Source organism: Dermochelys coriacea, chromosome 9 (genome assembly GCF_009764565.3).
Source record: "Dermochelys coriacea isolate rDerCor1 chromosome 9, rDerCor1.pri.v4, whole genome shotgun sequence".
Classification (NCBI taxonomy): domain Eukaryota; kingdom Metazoa; phylum Chordata; order Testudines; family Dermochelyidae; genus Dermochelys; species Dermochelys coriacea.
The window spans coordinates 51,233,242-51,253,266 of record NC_050076.1 but is presented as its reverse complement, the minus strand read 5'-3'; the positions used below and the strand labels follow the sequence as shown (position 1 = coordinate 51,253,266).

Here is a 20,025-nt window from a genome sequence, read left to right as displayed (position 1 = left end):
AGTAGCTGCATGCTTCCCAGGAGTGAGCGCCAACAGACAGAGGCAGCCCCAGGAGCTTGCCCTGCTCTCTGCTCTCCATAACGTCTCATGTCTGTGTCTCTTGCAGTTATGTTTCGTCTCTACGACACCGATGGCAATGGCGTCCTGGACAGCTCGGTAAGCCCTAGCCTGCGGAGCTCTCCTCACGCAGGGAGACACCTGCATGTAGCTGCACAAGCTGGCTGATCCTGGCGATTGGCAGCTGGGTATGTGAGGGCAATACAGGGCCCTTGGAGGGACACTGGCAAAAACTAGACCTGTCTTCCCAACCATTTCTTTATGGAGTATGTATTGTCTCCCAGAGAGACCGCTAGTTCTTCGGGCTGGCCGACAGTGCACTGCAGCGGAGCACCTCTGATGCACTGCCTTAGGTCTCCGCTGGCCATTTGGCCTGGGGCTGCAGGTGTGTCACTTCCTTCTGGCCAGGTGGCCCCTTCTCGGGAGTCACCGTGCAAAGAAGCTACCCAGAAGCAAGTGCAGTCAGTGCCTCTCCCCCCGGTTTCTCTGTCTTGTCTATTTGGGGCAGATTCTGACAAGCTTAGTACCTTGACTGGCACCTGACTCCATGAATAGCCCTGCTGAGATAAAGGGTGCTAGAAACTGGGATTCCCATTGTCTGGGGAACTCCCTGAGAAAACAAAAAAATGGGTCTGAAACCAAATGGAAAATGGGTCTGAAACCAAATGGAAAATCTCTGCATGTCCCACGGAATGGGAACCTCAACATTTCATGTGGAAAAAGTCTTAAGTAGCATTTCCTTTGGGGCTTTTCACAATGTTTCTTTAGTTCCCCCAGCTGCCCAGCGCCCCAGCAGCCTGCCAGCAGGGAGCTGGGGAGCCTGAGAGCCAGGCATCTAGGGAGCTGGGTCTCCCAAAGCTTGTGGGCTGACAAGGAGCTGGGGATCCTACCAGCCCCCAGGGATATATGTCTACACCATGTTTTAACACCAGCGAGTTTAACAGTGCCATGTGGATGTACCCAGGCAGGCTGCTAAGGAGCAGGTGGGTAAGCTGGCAGGAATCCCAGCCGTTGGAATCTCGATTCCAACTAAACGCTCTTTTCTGATGGAAAATTTCTCACCCACTCTCCATTGAAACCAATGGGACTGGTGGGGGTGTAAGGTGGGGCCCTGCATGGATGAGGGCTTGCCTCTCTATGTGTCTGCGGGCAGCCTCTAGCCCAGCGGGGCCTTATCTCCCGCCTTCTCAAGTCAGTGCAAGCTGCAGGCCCAGGAGCAGCGCTGATTGTTTCTCTTTGGTTCCTCCTTTTGTCTGTGCTCAGGAGCTGGATCGGATCATCAATCAAATGGTGCACGTGGCAGAATACTTGGAGTGGGACTCGACGGAGCTCAAGCCGGTAAGTGACAGAGGAGCCTCTGACTCTGCTCGGCAGGGGGCAGTGGTCGGGAGAGACTGAGTGGGGAAGGCCGTGGTGAATTCCATCTGAATGAGCTGCTGGTGCTACCTGGAGAGCTTGGAAAAATACCCCTTCCGAAAGTGTGACTCCCCAGAGGTATCCCTGTGTGGAGGGGCTGGGCTCCCCCCTCCTGAGCTTCTAAACAGGCTCTTTGCTGTCCAGGAGCCTTCTGCTTGCTCCTGACAATTAGCTGCAGTGGAGATGGTTGAGATGTCAAGGATGGAGACCAGAGGTGAGAAATAGGCAGGACTAGATTAGTACCGAAGGGACAAAGATCCTGTCTTCATGCGTATGTTCTTAATCATCCGGGGCTGTTCAGAGAAGAGGTGCTTGGAGAGATCTGATGGACTAGTTAGACGGGCATGCCAGTGTAAGAGGTGGGAGAGAGCATAGAGAGGGGGTAGACAGGGCTGGTGGAAATGTTCTGGGCTTTGGGGTTTGTGCTGGCCTCTTGGAATGGTGTAGGCCTCTGCCTCAGGTCACTGATCTGGTATTTAAAATATGGGAATGCACCGGCCATTTTGCAAGGGGCGTGCGATGAGCGGGATCACTGGCCATTGTGTAAGGTGCGTGCGATGAGCGGGATCACTGGCCATAGGGAAAGGTGCGTGCGATGAGCGGATTGCTGACCACTGAGAAAGGTGCGTGCGATGAGCGGATTGCTGACCATTGGAAAAGGTGCGTGTGATGAGTGGGATCACTGGCCATTGGGAAAGGTGCGTGCAATGAGCGGGATCACTGGCCATTGCGAAAGGTGCGTGCAATGAGCGGGATCACTGGCCATTGGGAAAGGTGTGTGTGATGAGCGGGATCGCTGAACATTGGGAAAGGTGTGTTCAATGAATGGGATCACTGGCCATTGTGTAAGGTATGTGCAATGAGCGGGATTGCTGACCATTGGGAAAGGTGCATGTGATGAGCTGGATCACTGGCTATTGTTCAGAGGGCGTGCGATGAGTGGGATCACTACCTTCAGGAACATGGTGACTCCCATGGACTCTTGTTTCCTTTAGATTTTGAAGGAGATGATGGAGGAAATAGACTATGATCATGATGGCACCGTGACGCTGGAAGAGTGGATCCGTGGCGGCATGACCACCATCCCCTTGCTAGTCTTGCTGGGGATGGAGACGGTGAGTACCCAGGGCTGGACCTAGATGGGACAGGCCCTACAGGGCTGGTCTCCAGAGATGTACAACCCAGGGTTCAGGTGTAACTCAATTGCTAGGCACTTGGCTGGAGGAACTGGGGCATGGCAGAGGGGCAGGGGAACACTTCCTTCCCGCAACAGCTCTGCCCAGAGAATAGCTTCTGATCACGCCAGGGAGGAAATGAACACAGGGACAGGGTGGCTATGCTGGCTAGCCGGGCAAGCTATGCAGGTCTTGCTTCTCCTTCATCCCACTCCAGGTTCATCAGAGCCCCCACAGAGCTCCTTTGCAGCCTTCCCAAGGACTCATTTGGCATATGCTTTGTGGCAGCATCCCAGGTCTGAGTTCACCTCTAAGATGGCTGCACTGGGCCAGTGTCCCAGCAAGGGCCTGGGAAGATCTCCACTTGCATATCACCCCGGGGCTATTGTTCTGCACCTACCGCCTCTGCTCTGCATGTGCGGCATTCGACCGATCCCCCTTGATACAGACACCTTCATGCTCAGGTGTCACCTGGGAGCGGCAGGAAAACCACCCTGCTTTCTGAGTGGGGCAGGCTGGTCTGATTACTGCCTGCAATTTGTAATGGCAATGTTGATGGGGGTTAGACAATGAATGGTCACATAGATGCTAGGCAGAAAGATTAGATGCTGGGGACAGCTGGTGGAACATTCAGAGGGCAATTTAGGACCACAGGAGGGCATCAGAGCCTCACAAACTGAATGATCCCAACCATGTCTTCTCACCTTCCTTCCAGCCATGCTGTGGGGAGTGCATGCGTTGCACAGAGCGAGCCCCTTGACAGGAATCAGGCTGCTCGGTGACTAGATAGAAAGTGAACGGGGCCTTCCTTAAAGACCAAACTGTCCTTTCGAATGTCTTCAGAGTGCAGGAGGGACACGCTGGAATGGCGGGGGGTGGGCGAAAGGGGCACTGCAGGGCAGGTCCTCAGCTGGCGTCACTCAGCCCAGCTCCATGCTGCCTTGCCTCAGCTGCAGAGCTAGCCCAGAAGAGGGGTCTTGAAAATCAGCAAATACAAAATCTTTTTAAAGTCCCAATTCACAGGCAGCATGTGGGCACGGGGCAAAACGGCAGCTCGGATACATTTTAAAGGGCCAGAGTTACACCAGGGACGAATATGGCCCGAAACTTTTCCAGACAGTCTCTCTTCACCTTCTTGCCAAGGCCTGAGTTCAGACTCTGAGGCTTCTCTGTGTTCTGTGGTCTAGTCTGATAGTGCCCAGTGCAGGGTGGGCCATGCTGCTCCAGCTGCCAGTGGCATCAGCAGCTCTAAGAAGAGACATCTGAGGACAGAGATTTAGATCTTGAAAGAGAAAAGTGCTTTCAGCTGACTGTTAAAAGGCGTTCCCACCAGGGGCAGCAGAAGCTTCCTAAAAGTGGGGGGCCCATAGGCACCCAAAACCATGGCCCCACCACCTCACACTGCCCCTTCCCTGAGGCCCCGCCCCACACCACCCCTTACTCCTGAGGCCCCATCCTAGCACTGCCCCTTTCCCCGAGACCCTGCCCCATGCCACCTCTCCCCCCCCAAGACTCCTCCCCCTCCTCCCGTTGCTCACCCTTATTGCCATGACCCCCTGCCCCCCACCCCCATTCCAGCACCTCTGGTTTCCACCTAAGATTTTAGTCTCTCTCTTGTCTCAGCAATTTGGGATCTTAAACACACTAGGGTGGTTGTTTGGTGTGTGAAATAGTTATTTTTATTATTAATCATTTCAAAAATGTGAAGAGCAGGTAAAATACCTGATGATAGCCCCATGCCTGCGATGGAATTGATTCACTGTGTGATGAAGTACAAGGGACAGAGTTAAGGTATTTCCTGACTTCCAGAGGCTAATTATTCATTCTGATGAAGTTCTTTATATTTAAGGTGTCTATTAGGCCTGAATTCATCCCAATAAAATTTGCTGTCTGTCGACATTTGAAATGTGAAACGCATTCACTGCAGCTGTGTTTGTGCCTCTTCTTGTGTTTGACCTCCCCAGATAAGCTAGCGAACAAACTGACTGGCAGGAATGTTGAAGGAAACAGTGAATTTTAAGACTATTGGAAAGTGCTTGTGCCTTAAACCTGAGCCTAAGAGCTGTGCTCATCCAATCAGGGAACACAAACGTATCGTGTGTAATCTCTCTAGAGTCAGCACAGCTTGAAGGTTGAACAAACTGGGCATAAACTGAGCAGGAATGATTTGCTTTAATAGTTCAGCAAATGACTTTGCATAGCAAATACATTGGAATCAATCGTAAGCTACTTGTGGGCAGCTGGTAAACAGAAAGAGGCAAAATGAGTGAAATGAATTATTTGTTAAACTCAAGTGTGTGTGAGATCGAGAGAGAAACTATCTATCTGGGAAATTGCTCTTTAGATCGCTGGATGACTGGAGCCCCCACTGTTTATACAGAAGCGAGCTAGCATTCTTCAGTATAGAAATGATGACCTTTACAGTCCCAGAAAATAAGAGATGACAGCCAGCATCATGGGGCTGTTGGTTCAGAGTGTTCTTATCTGCCTAATATTGGAAGAAGGTTGAATAGTGCCAGATGGTTTTGTATTTGTTTATAGTGTAGTCTTCCCCGAAGCTATCTTTAATAAGGAATGTGACCATGTATGTAGGTACCAAGCTGCTATATTTCCACCTGTTCAGGAGGATCTAGCAGACCAGAAAGCTAGATGTGAAGCATATTCTATGTAATAGCTTAACTTGTACATCTCTTTGCCTAGCACACTATGGGTACATCTACACGGGAGGTATGATTTCCAGCTCATTGAGCTAGCATGCTAAAAATAGAAGTGTAGCCGCAGCAACATGTGCAGCGGGATGGGTCAGTCACCCCAGCATGATCTTGTCTGAAACCCGAGGCACATACTTGGGCGGTTGTCCCATCCCACCCTTGACGTCACTGCAGTGATATTTCTATTTTTAGCATGCTAGCTTGGTCAGAGCCAGAGCGGGTATGTCTACTCGAGCTGGAAATGATACCTCCAGCTCCAGTGTAGACATATCCGAAGGGACAACCTTATCTGCAGGGATTTCTGAGTTCCCCAGCAAACAGGCAATTCCACTACCTCCGCTGAAAGACTGTTCCAGAGTTAACTACATTTATAATTTAGAAAGCTTTTCCTAATCTCTAAACTAAATCTCCCTTGCTGCGGATTAACTTCATAGCTTCTTGTCCTCCCTTCAGAGAAAATGGAGAACAGTTGATCACATTTTCTTTATTATGGCCCTTAACATATTTGAAGACTGTTATCAGGTCCCCCCTCTGTCTTCTCTTCTCAAGACTAAACGTGCCCAGTTTTTTTGCCTTTCCTCATCGGTCAGGTTTTCTAAACCTTTTATCATTTTTGTTGCTCTCCTTGTGACTCTCTCCAGTTTGTCCTCATCTTTCCTAGTGAGAGACACCCAAAATTGGACACAGTATCCAGCTGAGGCCTTCCCAGTGCCGAGTAGAGTGGGACAATTACCTCCCATGGCTTCCATACGACACTCCTGTTAATACAACCCAGAATGATATTCGCTTTTCTTGCAACTGCATCCCATTGTTGACTCGTATTCAATTTGTGATCCACTATCACCCCCAGTACTGCCACCTACCCAGTTATTCCCCAGTTTGCAGTTGTGCATTTGATTTTTCCTTCCCAAGTGAAGTACTTTGCACTCGTCTTTATTGAATTCCATCTTGGTGAATTCAGACCAATTCTCAAATTTGGCAAGGTCATTTTGAATTCTAGTCCTGTCCCCCAAAGTGCTGGCAGGCCCCTCCCAGCTCCGCAAATTGTATAAACATACTCTCCGCTCCATTATCTGAATCATTAATGAAAATATGGTCTAGTACCAGATACAGGACTGACCCCTGTGGGAACCCACTAGAGACACCCTCCCAGTTTGCTAATGGGAAGAAGTCAGGGGGGAGGACTTTGTTTGTCAGTATTTGACTCTAGGAAGTTTTTATGAGCAACGGAGAGAAATGGGTAAAGTTACCCAAATGATTCGCTATTGTCCTTAAACACACAGTGGAAAAGCACAAGCGGATCAGCTGCCTTCTCCAGAATGGACCTTGAACAGTCCCTGGTGTGAGCGAATTGCTGCCCCATGTGCCTCCCCAGACCTCCATTGTGTCTGTCAGGATTTCCTCCCCACTCTGAACTCTGGGGTACAGATGTGGGGACCCGCATGAAAGACCCCTAAGCTTATTTCTACTAGCTTACGTTAAAACTTTCCCCAAGGCACAAATCCTTTCCTTGTCCTTGGATGGTATTTCTGCCACCACCAAGTGAATTAGACAAAGATTCAGGAAAATGACCACTTGGAGTTCCTATTTCCCCAAAATATTCCCCCAAGCCCCTTCACCCCCTTTCCTGGGGAGGCTTGAGAATAATATACCAACCAATTGCCTTTAATAAAAGTACAGACCAGACCCTTTAGTTTTTAGGACACTAAAAACCAATCAGGTTCTTAAAAGAAGAACTTTATTATAAAGAAAAAAGTAAAAGAAGCACCTCTGTAAAATCAGGATGGAAGGTGATTTTACAGGTAATAAAAAGATTTAAAACACAGAGGATTCCCCTCTAGGTTCAACTTCAAAGTTACAGAAACAGGAATAAACCTTCCTCTTAGCACAGGGAAAATTCACAAGCTAAAACAAAAGATAATCTAACACATTTCATGCTACTACTTACAATTTCTGTAATTTTAGATGTATCATTTCAATAGGAGCTGGGTTACCTGCTTGGTCTCTCTCTCTCTCTAACCAGAGGGAACAACCCAAGAGAACACAAACAACCCCCCTGCCCTCCATTTGAAAGTATCTTCTTTCCTTATGGTCCTTTTGGTCAGGTGCCAACCAGGTTATTTGAGCTTCTTAATCCCTTACAGGTAAAGGAGGGATTTTATGCTACCCTTAGCTGTATGTTTATGACAGTGCCTCTCCCTAACTCCTGCTGTGCTTTGCCTGCAGAACGTGAAGGACGACGGGCAGCATGCCTGGAGACTGAAGCACTTCAAGAAACCTGCCTACTGCAACTTCTGCCGCACGATGCTGTTGGGGGTCCGGAAACAGGGCTTGTGCTGCTCCTGTGAGTCCTGTTCTCCTAGCCCATTGCGCCCCATGCATTGCCTGTCGCACTGCAGCACACTGACCAGCATTCAACCCCTGCCCTGGCTTTGCAGCACAGCCCTTGTCCATTTCTTTCAGGATGGTTTGGGTGCCACAAGCATCTGAGGAAAACAAGCCTATTGCAGGAGTGGGAGGGTGAGGTTCTGTGGCCTGTGATGTGCACAAGGCCAGACGAAATCTCTATTGGCCTTAAAGTCTATAAGTCTATAACCCCAGCCCCGGATAACGGGGCTGCAAATGGAACCCCGGCTCCAGATAACAGGGCCGCGGCCAGAACCCCAGCTCTGGATAACGGGGCTCTGGCCCTTTCTTGCTTTCCTATCCTTAACAACAGAAGCTGCATTTGGGTAACTTGACATGTTTGACAGCAGTCTCCAAAGGCTGGGAAATTCAGAGATTAATCTGAACCTCGATCCCTAACTCACCTGGCTTTACCTGAGGAATGTAAAACTGGCCCCTGGTCCAGGTCTTTCTCCCCTGCCAGAAGTGCCCTGGCCCAACTGGGGAGAGCTGAGAATGGAGTGTCATCATTAACATTCAGCCAGGCAAACAACCCCTCCTTCCCAGTAAGGCACCCCTCTTCCCAAGGTCTAGGGACTAGACAACCACCGTGCACCTCAGCAGCTGGTACACTGGGGTCCTGTTCTCCTCACAGCTGATAAGTTCCGCTGGGTCCTCCAAAGTGCTCCTGGTCAGGCTCGATACCCCAGCTCCCTAGACAGTTATACGGTGCCCATCACTCATCTCTGACAGAAGGGGACGCTGCTCTCCTCTCCCTGCAGCATCTTCTTCCAGGCTTGAGCCTGCAACTGCGGAGCAATGCCTGGGAGGTAGTGAGTGCCGAGCTCTCCTTGGAGGTCAGTGGAGTTTGAAGGTGCTCAGCCTTTCCCCGCATGTGCTGCTGGAAACCTACAGGATCTGGCCCATTCTGTTTCGTAAGCTAGCAGGCAGCCCACCCCTTCACATGGCAGGCGAAGTGGTGGATAGCTCCCACTACTTCCCTCCCTGCTCTGACTGGCCAATGCAGCGTGTCACCCGGATGCGTGGGAGCTCTGGCTCATGTTTGTATCCTGGGGCAGCTCTGAAGTGCCTGCAGCATGCATGTACCGAGGGGGTCACAGCTGACTTCTTTTCCCTTCTCTGCTGCAGTTTGTAAATATACCGTCCATGAACGGTGTGTGTCCAAAGAGATTGCCTCGTGCATCAGCACATACGTGAAATCCAAGAGGAACACCAATGTGAGTAGCACGTGTGTAGATGACTGCTTACTGGTTTCCCTTCTAGCTCTGCTAATGCCTATGCAGGATGTGCTGATTTCCCTGTGAGCGTGTCTGGTAGCTCAACTGTGTACCTGCGGCTCAACAGGGGAGATGAGTGAAGCTTTAGAAGCCCCACTCTACCTTAGCTGGGGGGTTAGCAGACTATTGGCCAATGAACTCACCTGAGATCCAGCTGGGAGTGGTCCAAAGCTCTACCAGAAAGGATACTGGGGACGGTGAGGATGGGGCAAGTTCTCCCCCCTGACCCCGACACACCATCATTATTGGAGTGTAACACCACATAACCACCCCTGCCCATTAACCTGCAGATCACTTAGGTTCCCATGGTTTGCTCTTTGTGCTTGGCTTCCCAAAGCTATAGCAGCGCTGGCTCTCCCAAGCGGGGGAGCAGCAGAGGATGGGGCTGGTGGCCTTCCCTGTGGCTGGCTGGCCATTGAGGGGCAGCCTCCATCCAGTTAACTCTGTCAGAACAGGGCAAATAGAGATGTCAGAGAACTTTGCAGAGCAGCTCTTTTCAACAGGACAGCACCAGCTGGTGCTTGGGCCTTTTTGCCATTGTCTGATGTGCAAAGCAGGCCACTGTCCAAGGGAATGGAGCAGTGGCAGCTCCCACCATGGTCCAGACCCCTGTTTATCCAGGGTCTCCTGAGAGACCTTTGACTCAACAGATTCCCTGTGTGCCCAATTCCCATTGCCCGTTAGCCTCTGGGTTTCAATGCTCGCCCAGATGGTGCTGTCTCTCTTTCATTTCTCACCTGTTCCTTCAGGTCATGCAGCACACCTGGATCGAGGGGAACTCCCCAGTCAAGTGTGACCGGTGCCACAAAAGCATCAAGTGCTACCAGGGTATTACCGGGCTACACTGTGCATGGTGCCAAATCACAGTGAGTACGTGGAGGGGACACTGTGCAGGGATGTCAAGGAGACTGAATGGCCCCAGGGGGTGGGATACACAAAATCTTTTGCTCCTAGGTTATCAGCCTGTGTCAGGAGTATTCAAAAGCCCATTACCGTCTGGCAAGCAGAAGGTGAGCTGCTGGCCTGTGTGAAATGAGCTTGTGCCCGCCCCGTTCCTTGTAAGCCCTCCTATGAATTGCTGTCACCATGAGTTCTGGGGGTCTCCACTGAGAAGCCAGCGGCTGGCTAGGTGTGAAAAATGAATGACCTACCTGTGACCCCACTGTATCTGGGTCCAGTCTGTTGGCAGGGGCTGCAGGGGAAGCTTGGTGTCTCTTCAGGCTGTGACTGAGCAACTGCTATCAGCACTGGGCTCGCTCTGCAGCTGAAACAAGTGGCCCAATGCACAGGCTCTGCGAGGGGGAGGAGAATGGTGCCAGCTCTCCAGGAGAACTGGGTTCCCCAAGCTCTTCTGCTGCCCTGGCGGCACTCACACCGGGTCTGACAAGTCCCACGGCCCAATGTGCCAGCATGACAAATACAGGCAATGGCCTCTGCCAGTGGGAGGGAAAGGCTGTGGCAGATCTGGAGAAGCCTCAGTTGGTTTCCCAGACCATTTTAACCCGTCTCTTCCTTCAGGTTAGAGATGAGATCTGAGAGGTGGCCCGGGGAGGGACAGTCACCCTGGCACTTACTAGCGCAGAGTTGAGGATTTAACAGCTCAGGCATTGTTCTGCAGGAACCCATGACACGTCCCTTTCCCCGGCACAATGGCACTTAGGGGTGGAGCAGGTCGCGACCCTTCCGTCAGCACGATGCCCCTTGTGGCAAAATCCAAGTGTTCCATGGCAGAAATTCGAATGAGGGCAGGAAGGCTTTTGTTAGTTTCATGCTTTGCCTGTGGGGAAACTGACATGAGCCAAGGCGGGCAGCCGACAAGCAGAAAAACTCTGCCCTGGTTCTCCTGCAATGGCACGTTCTGGGGATCCCTTCCCCGAAAAATGGCACGGTTGGGACTTTCCATCTCCATGTGGGACAAAATATTGGTTCAAAACTGTGACGTGTAGTAGAGCAGCCCTGAGCCCTCTTCTCTGGAGATCCCAGCAAAGGGCGGGATGCAACAAGGGCAAAGGGAAGGGGGCAGAAACAAGCAGGGACAGAATGTGGCGAGGGGATTCCAGGAAGCAGGGAAGTGGGGAGAGCTAATGCAGAGAGCGATTGTCATGGGGGATAGAAAACCCCTCAGCTGAACTCTGCTCTCCCTGCTTCAGCCCATATTACAGTGCCAGGGGCTCTGTGGTTCTTGGGGCTTCCATGAGTGATGCTGTCCTCAGCTCAAAGGATTGGAGAGCCAGAGCCGAGAGGCCAGCTGCCTGGAGAGGAGGGCAGGGGAGGGGAGGCGGTCACATGCTCATGCTCCTTCGTCTCTCTTTCTCCAGCTTCACAACAAATGTGCCTCCCATGTGAAGCCAGAGTGTGACGGAGGGCAGCTCAAGGACCACATCTTGCTGCCCTCTAACATCTGCCCAGTGGTTCTGGTATGTCTGCCTCTTCCAGCCCGTACAGCAGTGAGGGGCATGGGCATGCACACGGCCTCTTCAATATCCCCGCCAAGAAACCTGTGGGAACTCAAAGCCATGTCTGCTTGAGTGCATGGCTCCACCCTGCAAGCCCCACGGAGCAAGGCAATCCCAAGTCAAGGCAGCAGTCACCCCAGCCTGATACCAATAGACCTGCGTCAGCCCAGTAGCATTGCAGCCCTGCAGCATGCTCACTCCTCTAGCAACAGACGCAATGCCACGTCCGTGATACCGCTGCCTGGAGGGCACCCTTCAAGGAGCCACAAGGCATAATCTTAACTCTAACCACCCGTGGCTGCTTTAATTTGCAAGGCTGTGACTGCAAATATCATGAAAATGCTATCCTGCCATGTGCCGGATGGGTAAAGAGCGCACAGCTCCTCACATTCACAACATCCCTGGCCTTACTGAACACAAAGAAACCTTCTGTCCACTTACATCGTGGCTTTCAAAGGATTGGCTCAGCTTCGCAGTGCACACCGCCCAGCAAAACCACACGCACATGGGTGGCAGGTGAAGCTTCTCCTCAGAGAGGTTAGCTCCCCGTCTCCCACCTCTTCCTTCCACGGCCCCGCCCCCACAGCATCCTAGGCCCCACCCCTGCTCCACCCCAGACCTCACCCCCTCCCCTGCTCAGCCTCACTCTCCTCTCCTTCCCCGCTCCTCCCCGTTCAGCCCCTGCCACTGCTGCTCAAAGTGTGCATCCCTCCTCTCTTCCCCCCCCCCCGCTCAGGAGGGATGCAGTGGCGGGGGGGGGGGCCAAGCGGGGAGGGGGCCGAACAGGAAGGAGAGGAGGAACCAGCGAGTGGCAGTGGCGGGACCTCTGGAGGTGGGGGTGGAGTGCTGGAGAGAAGCAGCCAGGCTGCAGCCGGCGGAGAATGCTGAGCTTTTATATGTGCCATGCAGGTTCCGGGGTGGCTGAGGAGGTGGTATCTGTCACTCAGCTTCCCGGTTCATCAGTAATCTCCCTGGGGAGTCCAAGGGACCCGGGAAGCTGAGTTGCAGATACCACCTCCTTAGCCACCTGGAAACCTGCATGGTGCATAATAAATCAGCATAAACTTCCAGCAGAAGCCCACTCCCAGGAGGGAGGGGAAGGGGCAGGGCCGCCCTGGCATGTTATACCCACCACCCAGGCTCACACAAACGTCTTCCCTCACCATATAGCAGGCTGTAACTGGGCCTATGGAAGAAACAAGCAGATTACAGCTCAGGCTTTGCCATGCAGGGGCATCTGCCATCCTTCGGTGCGTGCTCTGCTGGGGATGGCACTATTGGAGTGAGGCTCAGTGCATGACGGGGGCAATGCTTGCAGGCTGCAGTTGTGCTGGGTGTGGCTGTGCCTTTGAGTGACTGTGACTCTGCTCTCAGTCAGTGTTTGGGTCTGTGCCTACGCTATGGCCACTGTCATGGAAACTGCAGGGCCGTCAGCCCCTCATGCCCCCATGGGGACTTGTTTCTGCCAGACTGATCCTGGAAGCTGGAGTCTGACAAACAAACGCCGCTTCTTAGTGCCACTCTTCGTTCGTGTGTTAGACTCGGTGCATCTTTTTCCTTCTAAAAGGACAGGCAGTCCCACCCCAGGAAGTCAGACAGCGATTCCCCTGCCAGCACCTGTCCAGACGACACCGCCCAGACCTTCAAATTCAATACCACCACGCTGGACGGGCATGGCCTACAGGTAGGTGGCTCTGAGCTGCCTCGGTCTCCAGGAGGCTCAGATGCTGGGCTGGGAGCGAGAAACCCAGGGGTAGGGTGCTGAAGTCTCAGGCCCAGACCAGCGGGGGATGATGGTCTGACAGGGAGCTAGACTATGTAGGCACTCTGATGGCTGGCTGGGGTCACGTTCCCCCTGCTGGCCAGTGATGCTTGTGTCCACTGACTTCCGGGTATTGGAATGAACTCTGGGACAGTCTGTCATGGCGTGTCAATGACCCTGCGATCCTTTCCCCACAATGCCTTTATTTCTCCCTTGTGTAGCCTGTTGTTTCTGAGGTGCAGCTTCAGAAACGCCAGTGAACGGTCAGTTTATGGCGCTAGTATCATCTCACTGTTTCCCTCTGCTCCCCGTCTGTCTCTTGCATCCATCTGTTATATAGACTCATCTTATATAGACTGTAGGCAGGAACTGTCTCTTTGTTCTGTGTTTGGACGGTACCTGGTGCAATGGGCCTGGGGCCTGTATCATGATGGACATTGTTAATGATGAAAATATCGTCAGGCAGATCTGAGCAGCCATATGTCTCTGCCCTGTCATGTCCCCCTGTGACGAAGCGGGACTGTTCTTAATGTTTCCTCTGAATATTGTGGGAATGCCTCAGTTTCCCCTATGCAGTTTTAAGTATCTAGGTGGTGGGATAAGGGTGTATGATTGTTGCAGAGCCCTAGAGGGCAGGTGTGTGCAGGGGTCTGGACACAGAGAATGGCTGACACCCTGTTTCCTGGCAACTGATGGCCTGGCCCTTCCCCCCTGCAAGGTGAGAGCTAAAGGGTTGGAGAACAAAGGAATCAGGTGCCCTCCTGGCCCGGGAAAGGGACAAAGCCCAGAGGAGGAGGGGCTGGGGAGAGTTTCAGTTGGGGACTGGCTGGGGACGTGGAGTGAAGTGCAGACGTGGTTGTCTGGCTCACTGCCCCCCAAAATGGACCTGGCTGAGGGGTCCTGTTCTCTGCACCTACAAGCTTATTTTAGGCCCTGTTCCTGCCATCTAATAAACCTTCTGTTTTACTGGCTGGCTGAGAGTCACGTCTGACTGCAAAGTTGGAGGGCAGGACCCTCTGGCTTCCCCAGGACCCCGCCTGGGCGGACTCTCTGTGGGAAGCGCACGGAGGGGCAGAGGATGCTGAATGCTCCGAGGTCAGACCCAGGAAGGTGGAAGCCATGTGAGCTTCTTGAGAGACAGGCTGCTCCCAGAGAGGAGACTTCTCCAGAGTCCAGACTGGCTTCGTAGGGAGCAGTTCCAGAGCATCGCCCAGGGACTCCATGACAACTGGTGGCAGCGGTGGGATGTACTGCACCCTGTGGATGGTACTTCCTGTAGTAAGTGACTGGGGAGCAGTAAAACGAAGGGGGATTGACGAGGACCAGGCGTGCTGAAGGCTCAGAGAGGAGCGGTTTCGGGAGGCGGTTAACCCCTGGGAGTGTATGACCAGCGAGAAGGACTGTGCAGTAATGAGGTCCCCCTGGGGACTGCGGTGAGCAGTCTCAGGGGTGGAGGAGCCTGCGGCTTGACCCTGGGAGAGAGAAGGACTTTTGCAGTAACAGGGTTCCTCTGGGGTTTGCAGCGAGCAGTCCAAGGGGCGGAGGAGTCTGCAGCTCAACCCTGGCAAAGAGGTGATGACCTCGAGAAGGGCTGGCACACGAGGGGTTCTCCCTGGAAACCGTGGGGAACTGAGAGCACACAGGCCTGTGAGTCCACCACAACTTGGGAAGAGCGGAGTGATGGCCAGTTACCATCTCCTTAAGAAGGACATTGTAACCCTGTGCAAAAAGAGAGGGTTGCGCATTGGAAAGTTCACCAAAGCACAGTTAATCATGCAGCTGGAGGAGGGTGATCACTCTAAGGAGCAGATTCCTGACCCCAAATGGGGCTATAGCAGGATCTGGGAGCAGCTGGAGTGGTAGCCAGGCATCCCCAAGACTCCTGTCCCCAACCAGACGGGTCTTCACAATCGGGTTCCCCATCAGGGGATCGGAGATGGATGGGATTGGAGCTGAGTCCGAGAGAGCAAGAGGACTGTGAGAGACAGCGAGAGCCCGAGAAAGAGCTGCAGAAGCAGCAGCAGCATGAACTGGCGTTGGTGGAGCGGAGAGGCATAGGGGACCTCCCAGGGTGAGTGGGGATAGACCCCGGGGTGCCAGTTCCACAGGGAACCTCGAGACTAAATTGCTGTCCCTGGTTAAGGAGGGAGGGATGTGGATGCCCACCTCACTGCCTTTGAGCAGGCTGGCAATTTGAACCAGGGGGACTCTGCGGAAAAGCCCCGGTGTCTAGCTCACTTGCTGGGTCCCAAGGCCATAGACTCGGTCAGCCAGATAGGTGGGGAGGTGGACAGGCTCCCACTCCTGACCCCAACCTATATGTCTGTGTGGAGTTTCCTGGGGTCAGGCCCCTTGGACCCCCAGTGGGAGCGGAAGGTGATGGTCAATGGGGAGACATTCCTGGGCTCGCGAGATCCTGGGACAGAGAGAACTGTTGTCAGGCCCCTGGTAGTGCAGCCTCAGATGCTGAGGAGCTGTGTGAGGGTCGCAGGGATGAAGCCCCTCACCCTGCCTATGGCCCAGATCCTTGTGCAGACCCAGGAGGGGTGGGGCTGGCTGGTCATTGGGGTTCTCCAGGATACCAGCTGTGAGACCCTATTGGGGAATGACTGTGTCTCTTTGGGACAGGATCCAGGCCCTGCTTCTGTAATGGCCAAAGGTTTGAATATGAATCCAGGGAACCAATCGGCGGAGAGGGAAATGGTCAGTGAAAATGCAGATGACCTGGCTGGCAGCGGAGAGGAGATGCTAGGCTTAGGCTACCTGCCTGCCTGTAACCAGACCGCTGGGGCTGGGAGGGACAGAGAGATGCTCCCCGCCCCCTTGCACACCGGAGGAGCACGCTGGCTCTGATGCAGTGAGGAAAGCAGCGAGCTCTCTGCCTACCCCCACTGGGACAGCAAGGGCAGCGCTGAGTACAGTGGGAACTGAGACCCCAGCTGAGTGTGGGGAGACACAGGAAGGGCAGGGTATCTGTTGGGAGTGGCAAGGTGCTTGGTAAGGAAAGTTTGGATGAGCCTAGGCAGCCTTGTGAGCTGATGGCTTTGTCTAGTCAGCAGGGTGAGAAGGTGAGGAGAGTGGAAGATGAGTGTCCCTGTACCTTACCTGTTAGCTGGGTGGAGAGTTGTGAGAGTGAAGGAAATGTGCCTGTGTCTGTCAGGGGTATTGACTTGCCTATGGAGGGAGCTACCTCCATAGTCTTCAACAGTCTCCAAGCAGTTGTCTGTGAACAGCCTTGTGTGCTGGGACCAGGGGAATGAGATCCCAAACTGTGTGTCAGGTAAAGGAGAAAGTGTCTCCGGCTCTTCTTTGTCTGTGGAGCAGACAGAAGGGGCCTTTCAGCCTGTGATGGTTGAGGATAGTGCAGTTGTCTCAGAGTTGGTTCTGGATTCAGCTAAAGCCCAGGAAGGGAATGGTCCTAAGTTTGTGTCTGCTCGGGAGAATGGCGCTGTAATTAGGTCGCATCCAGTTAGTGTCTATGCAAAATCCCAGAGCCCAGACAATTCTGGTGCTTGTATTTTGCCTGTTGCTAGTGTGTTGTTGGGAAAGGGTGTAGCAACTCTGTCTAATCAGAGTCAGATCCTAGCCAAGGCACAAGGAGAGCATAAAGGTGATTTGATTATGCTACCTACTGAGGGCGTGGGAACCTGTAGCAAGAAGGAAAAGATTCCTGAGCTCGTGTGTGGGAAAGGGAAGGAGAATGTTTCTAACCTTTTATCTAGGAAGTCTGTAAAGTTTGCCTGAAAGGGCATTGTGTAGGAATCCGCCTAATGGGCCAGAGGTGATTCTGGATGTAAGTGAGACCCAGAAAGAGTCTGTTGTTGCTCAGGAAAGTGTTCCTCTAGAGCAAGCCCTAGGTAAAGAGGGTAAGGGCAGAATTTCTGTGAAGGGTGAATTGTTGCATAGAAAAGCTCCTAGGGAAAGGAATCCTCAAGGTAGTCTTTGCAAGCATTTTACTGCAGCTGAAGGGTGTGAAAGTGATTTAATCAAGAAAGTTTCAGTTCCTAACAGCCAGAAATTTTCTGTTGTGAATGAAGCCACTGACTTTCCTGTTGAAAGATCCAGTGTGCATAGCTTTGAGAAGATCTCAGATGGAGTGAAAGCTGTTAAGAAAGTTAAACAGTCCTATAACCAAGTGGCTGCGTTTGGCCAGCTTCTTGGGGAGACAAGGTTGTTGAGAAAGGAATGTCTCCATGCTAATTCTGTAAGTGAACAGTATGTGGCCCAGGTCAAGATGGAGGCTCTTAACCAAGAGAGCCCGAATTGCAGCCCTCCAGACTGGAGCACTGGGAGAAGACCCAATTCCAGTTTGACCTCCGGGGGTTTTGGGGTGGCAAAAGGCACGGGCCGCATAAACCTTCCCACATGCAGCATGCGAGTGCTATTGACCACCCCCTACCTAAGGGAGGGCGTGAAACTGGAAGGGCCTGGTGTAACTCCCACCAAGGAACGGGAGAGATGCTGGGGCATCCATGGGAACATTGGTTGGTGGCTTCGAACTTCCCCAGGTCACCGGCTAAAGTGACCCCGCTCAGTTCGGTCTCGAAGGGGGGAGAGATGTGATGAAGCGGGACTGTTCTTAATGTTTCCTCTGAATTTTGTGGGAGTGCCTCAGTTTCCTCTATGCAGTTCTTAAGTATCTAGGTAGTGGGATAAGGGTGTATGATTGTTGCAGAGCCCTAGAGGGCAGGTGTGTGCAGGGGTCTGGACACAGAGAATGGCTGACACCCTGTTTCCTGGCAACTGATGGCCTGGCCCTTCCCCCCTGCAAGGTGAGAGCTAAAGGGTTGGAGAACAAAGGAATCAGGTGCCCTCCTGGCCCCGGAAAGTGACAAAGCCCAGAGGAGGAGGGGCTGGGGAGAGTTTCAGTTGGGGACTGGCTGGGGACATGGAGTGAAGTGCAGACGTGGTTGTCTGGCTCACTGCCCCCCAAAATGGACCCAGCTGAGGGTCCATTCACGTCTGACTGCGAAGTTGGGGGGCAGGACCCTCTGGCTTCCCCAGGACTCCACCTGGGCGGACTCTCTGTGGGAAGCGCACGGAGGGGCAGAGGATGCTGAATGCTCCGAGGTCAGACCCAGGAAGGTGGAAGCCGTGTGAGCTTCTTGAGAGACAGGCTGCTCCCAGAGAGGAGACTTCTCCAGAGTCTAGACTGGCTTCGTAGGGAGTTCCAGAGCATCGCCCGGGGACTCCGTGACACCCCCATCATCCGCTGGGCAGTGCCCCACTGGGCATGGAGCCATGATGCGGAGCCTGCACTCAGTGTCCCTTACTGGTGCCTTCCTCCGTGTGGGGTTCTCCCTTCCCTTACTGAGAGCGTGGACTTGTCACTTCCTTTGCAGCAGGGCCTCATGACTCGAGCTCATCCGAGGCTCCACCCATCCCCCCACCCTTCCCATGGATGGGTGGTTTTCATACATGTCTCACAGGAGGGCTGTGTTCTGCACTTTGCATTTCAGATTACCCCCAGGCCCGGGACCCACCCTCTGCTGGTGTTCGTGAATCCCAAGAGTGGAGGGAGACAAGGAGAAAGGTACATTCTCTGCTCCCTGGAGGAACTGGCTGACCATTTGCTCCCTCCCCACTCAGGCCTACAGATCTGGGGAGCTTGGGGGCAGGTAGCGATGAGGGGAGCTACTTGAGGCAGAGGCAATCTGCACAGGTGTCCCTGGGGGGCCCTGTTACTAACCATGCCATGATATGGCTGAGCTGGAGCTAGCCCGGGCCATCCTTCACCTGCCAGCCAAGGAATGTTTGGGTGAGAGTCACTGTACAGTGGGGAGTGCTTGGGGTGCCCGGCTCCCTGGGGTACTGAGCTATTGCTGCTGACTTTTCTTCCTCTCTCTGTGTGTATCTAGGAGCCCCACATAACGAGCAAAGATTGAGAGTAGCAACAGCAGCCCCTCCTGGTCCCAGGCTCTGGCTTGGGTTTCCGCAATGGGATCTTCCCCATGCCAGCCTTGCGTGGGTGGGTCCCTGTCCACATCCTCCAGGCCAGATAGCCCATTGCCATGGCTCTCCTTTGTTTTCAGGGACCATTCCCTTCTGTTTCCGTCTCTCACTCACCCTCTATTTCCACAGAGTCCTTCGGAAATTCCACTATCTGCTCAACCCCAGACAAGTGTACAACCTGGACCGAGGGGGACCGACTCCTGGGTATGGAGATGATAGACAGCCCAAGCCCCCTCCTTATTCTCCCTGCCTCTGTTGCCCTCTCCCACCCCCCTGCCAGCAATAAGCCATCCCCTGTGATCACCTGACTATCCCTCCTTGTGCTTCCGCTTTCCAGGTTGAATTTTTTCCGCGACACCCCAGACTTTCGTGTCCTGGCATGTGGAGGGGATGGGACTGTTGGCTGGATCCTGGACTGCATAGGTAACTCAGGATCACAAATGCACTGTGTGTGTGCCCAAGAGACCTGAGCTAAGGAGCTCTGTATGCTGCTGCATCGTAGAGCAGCCGCGCTTGTTACCTGGGTGAGACGCTGTGATGGAGCTCTCTGGTCTGACTCCCTGTGGTGGGAGCTGACCTGCACGTTCCTAGAAAATATGCTAAGGGGCAGAAGGTCCCCATTCTGCCCTAGCTCTCTTCTTTCCTGCCTGCCTTGGTGCTGGTTTCCTGCTGCTTCCAAGCCTTCCCACGGTCTGCTTTATCTTCCGCTGCAGCCCTGCTCACTGCCTTTGTCCTGTCCCTGTCATGTTCTGCAGCCTCCCCTCTGTTCCTCTCTGCTCCTGTGGCTCTTCGGGTTGAACCCCTCTCCACACT

The 20,025-nt window shown here is 53.2% G+C and overlaps 1 protein-coding gene across 4 annotated transcripts in view; it reads left to right on the top strand.

Annotated features, from left to right (window-relative positions):
• The window catches only part of DGKG (diacylglycerol kinase gamma), a 156,602-nt gene that overhangs the window by 56,141 nt on the left and 80,436 nt on the right, over positions 1-20,025 (top strand). For all 4 annotated transcript variants that reach the window (XR_006274008.1, XR_006274009.1, XR_006274007.1 and 1 more), the window contains 11 exons: positions 107-156; positions 1,321-1,395; positions 2,469-2,588; positions 7,586-7,703; positions 8,894-8,982; positions 9,792-9,908; positions 11,361-11,459; positions 13,066-13,182; positions 18,720-18,793; positions 19,342-19,416; positions 19,550-19,635. Coding sequence is in view for 1 of the 4 variants with exons in the window: in XM_038416720.2 (XP_038272648.1) it covers positions 107-156; positions 1,321-1,395; positions 2,469-2,588; positions 7,586-7,703; positions 8,894-8,982; positions 9,792-9,908; positions 11,361-11,459; positions 13,066-13,182; positions 18,720-18,793; positions 19,342-19,416; positions 19,550-19,635 (1,020 nt within the window). In the remaining 3 variants the exon portion in view is untranslated. The remainder of the gene's footprint in view (positions 1-106; positions 157-1,320; positions 1,396-2,468; positions 2,589-7,585; positions 7,704-8,893; positions 8,983-9,791; positions 9,909-11,360; positions 11,460-13,065; positions 13,183-18,719; positions 18,794-19,341; positions 19,417-19,549; positions 19,636-20,025) is intronic.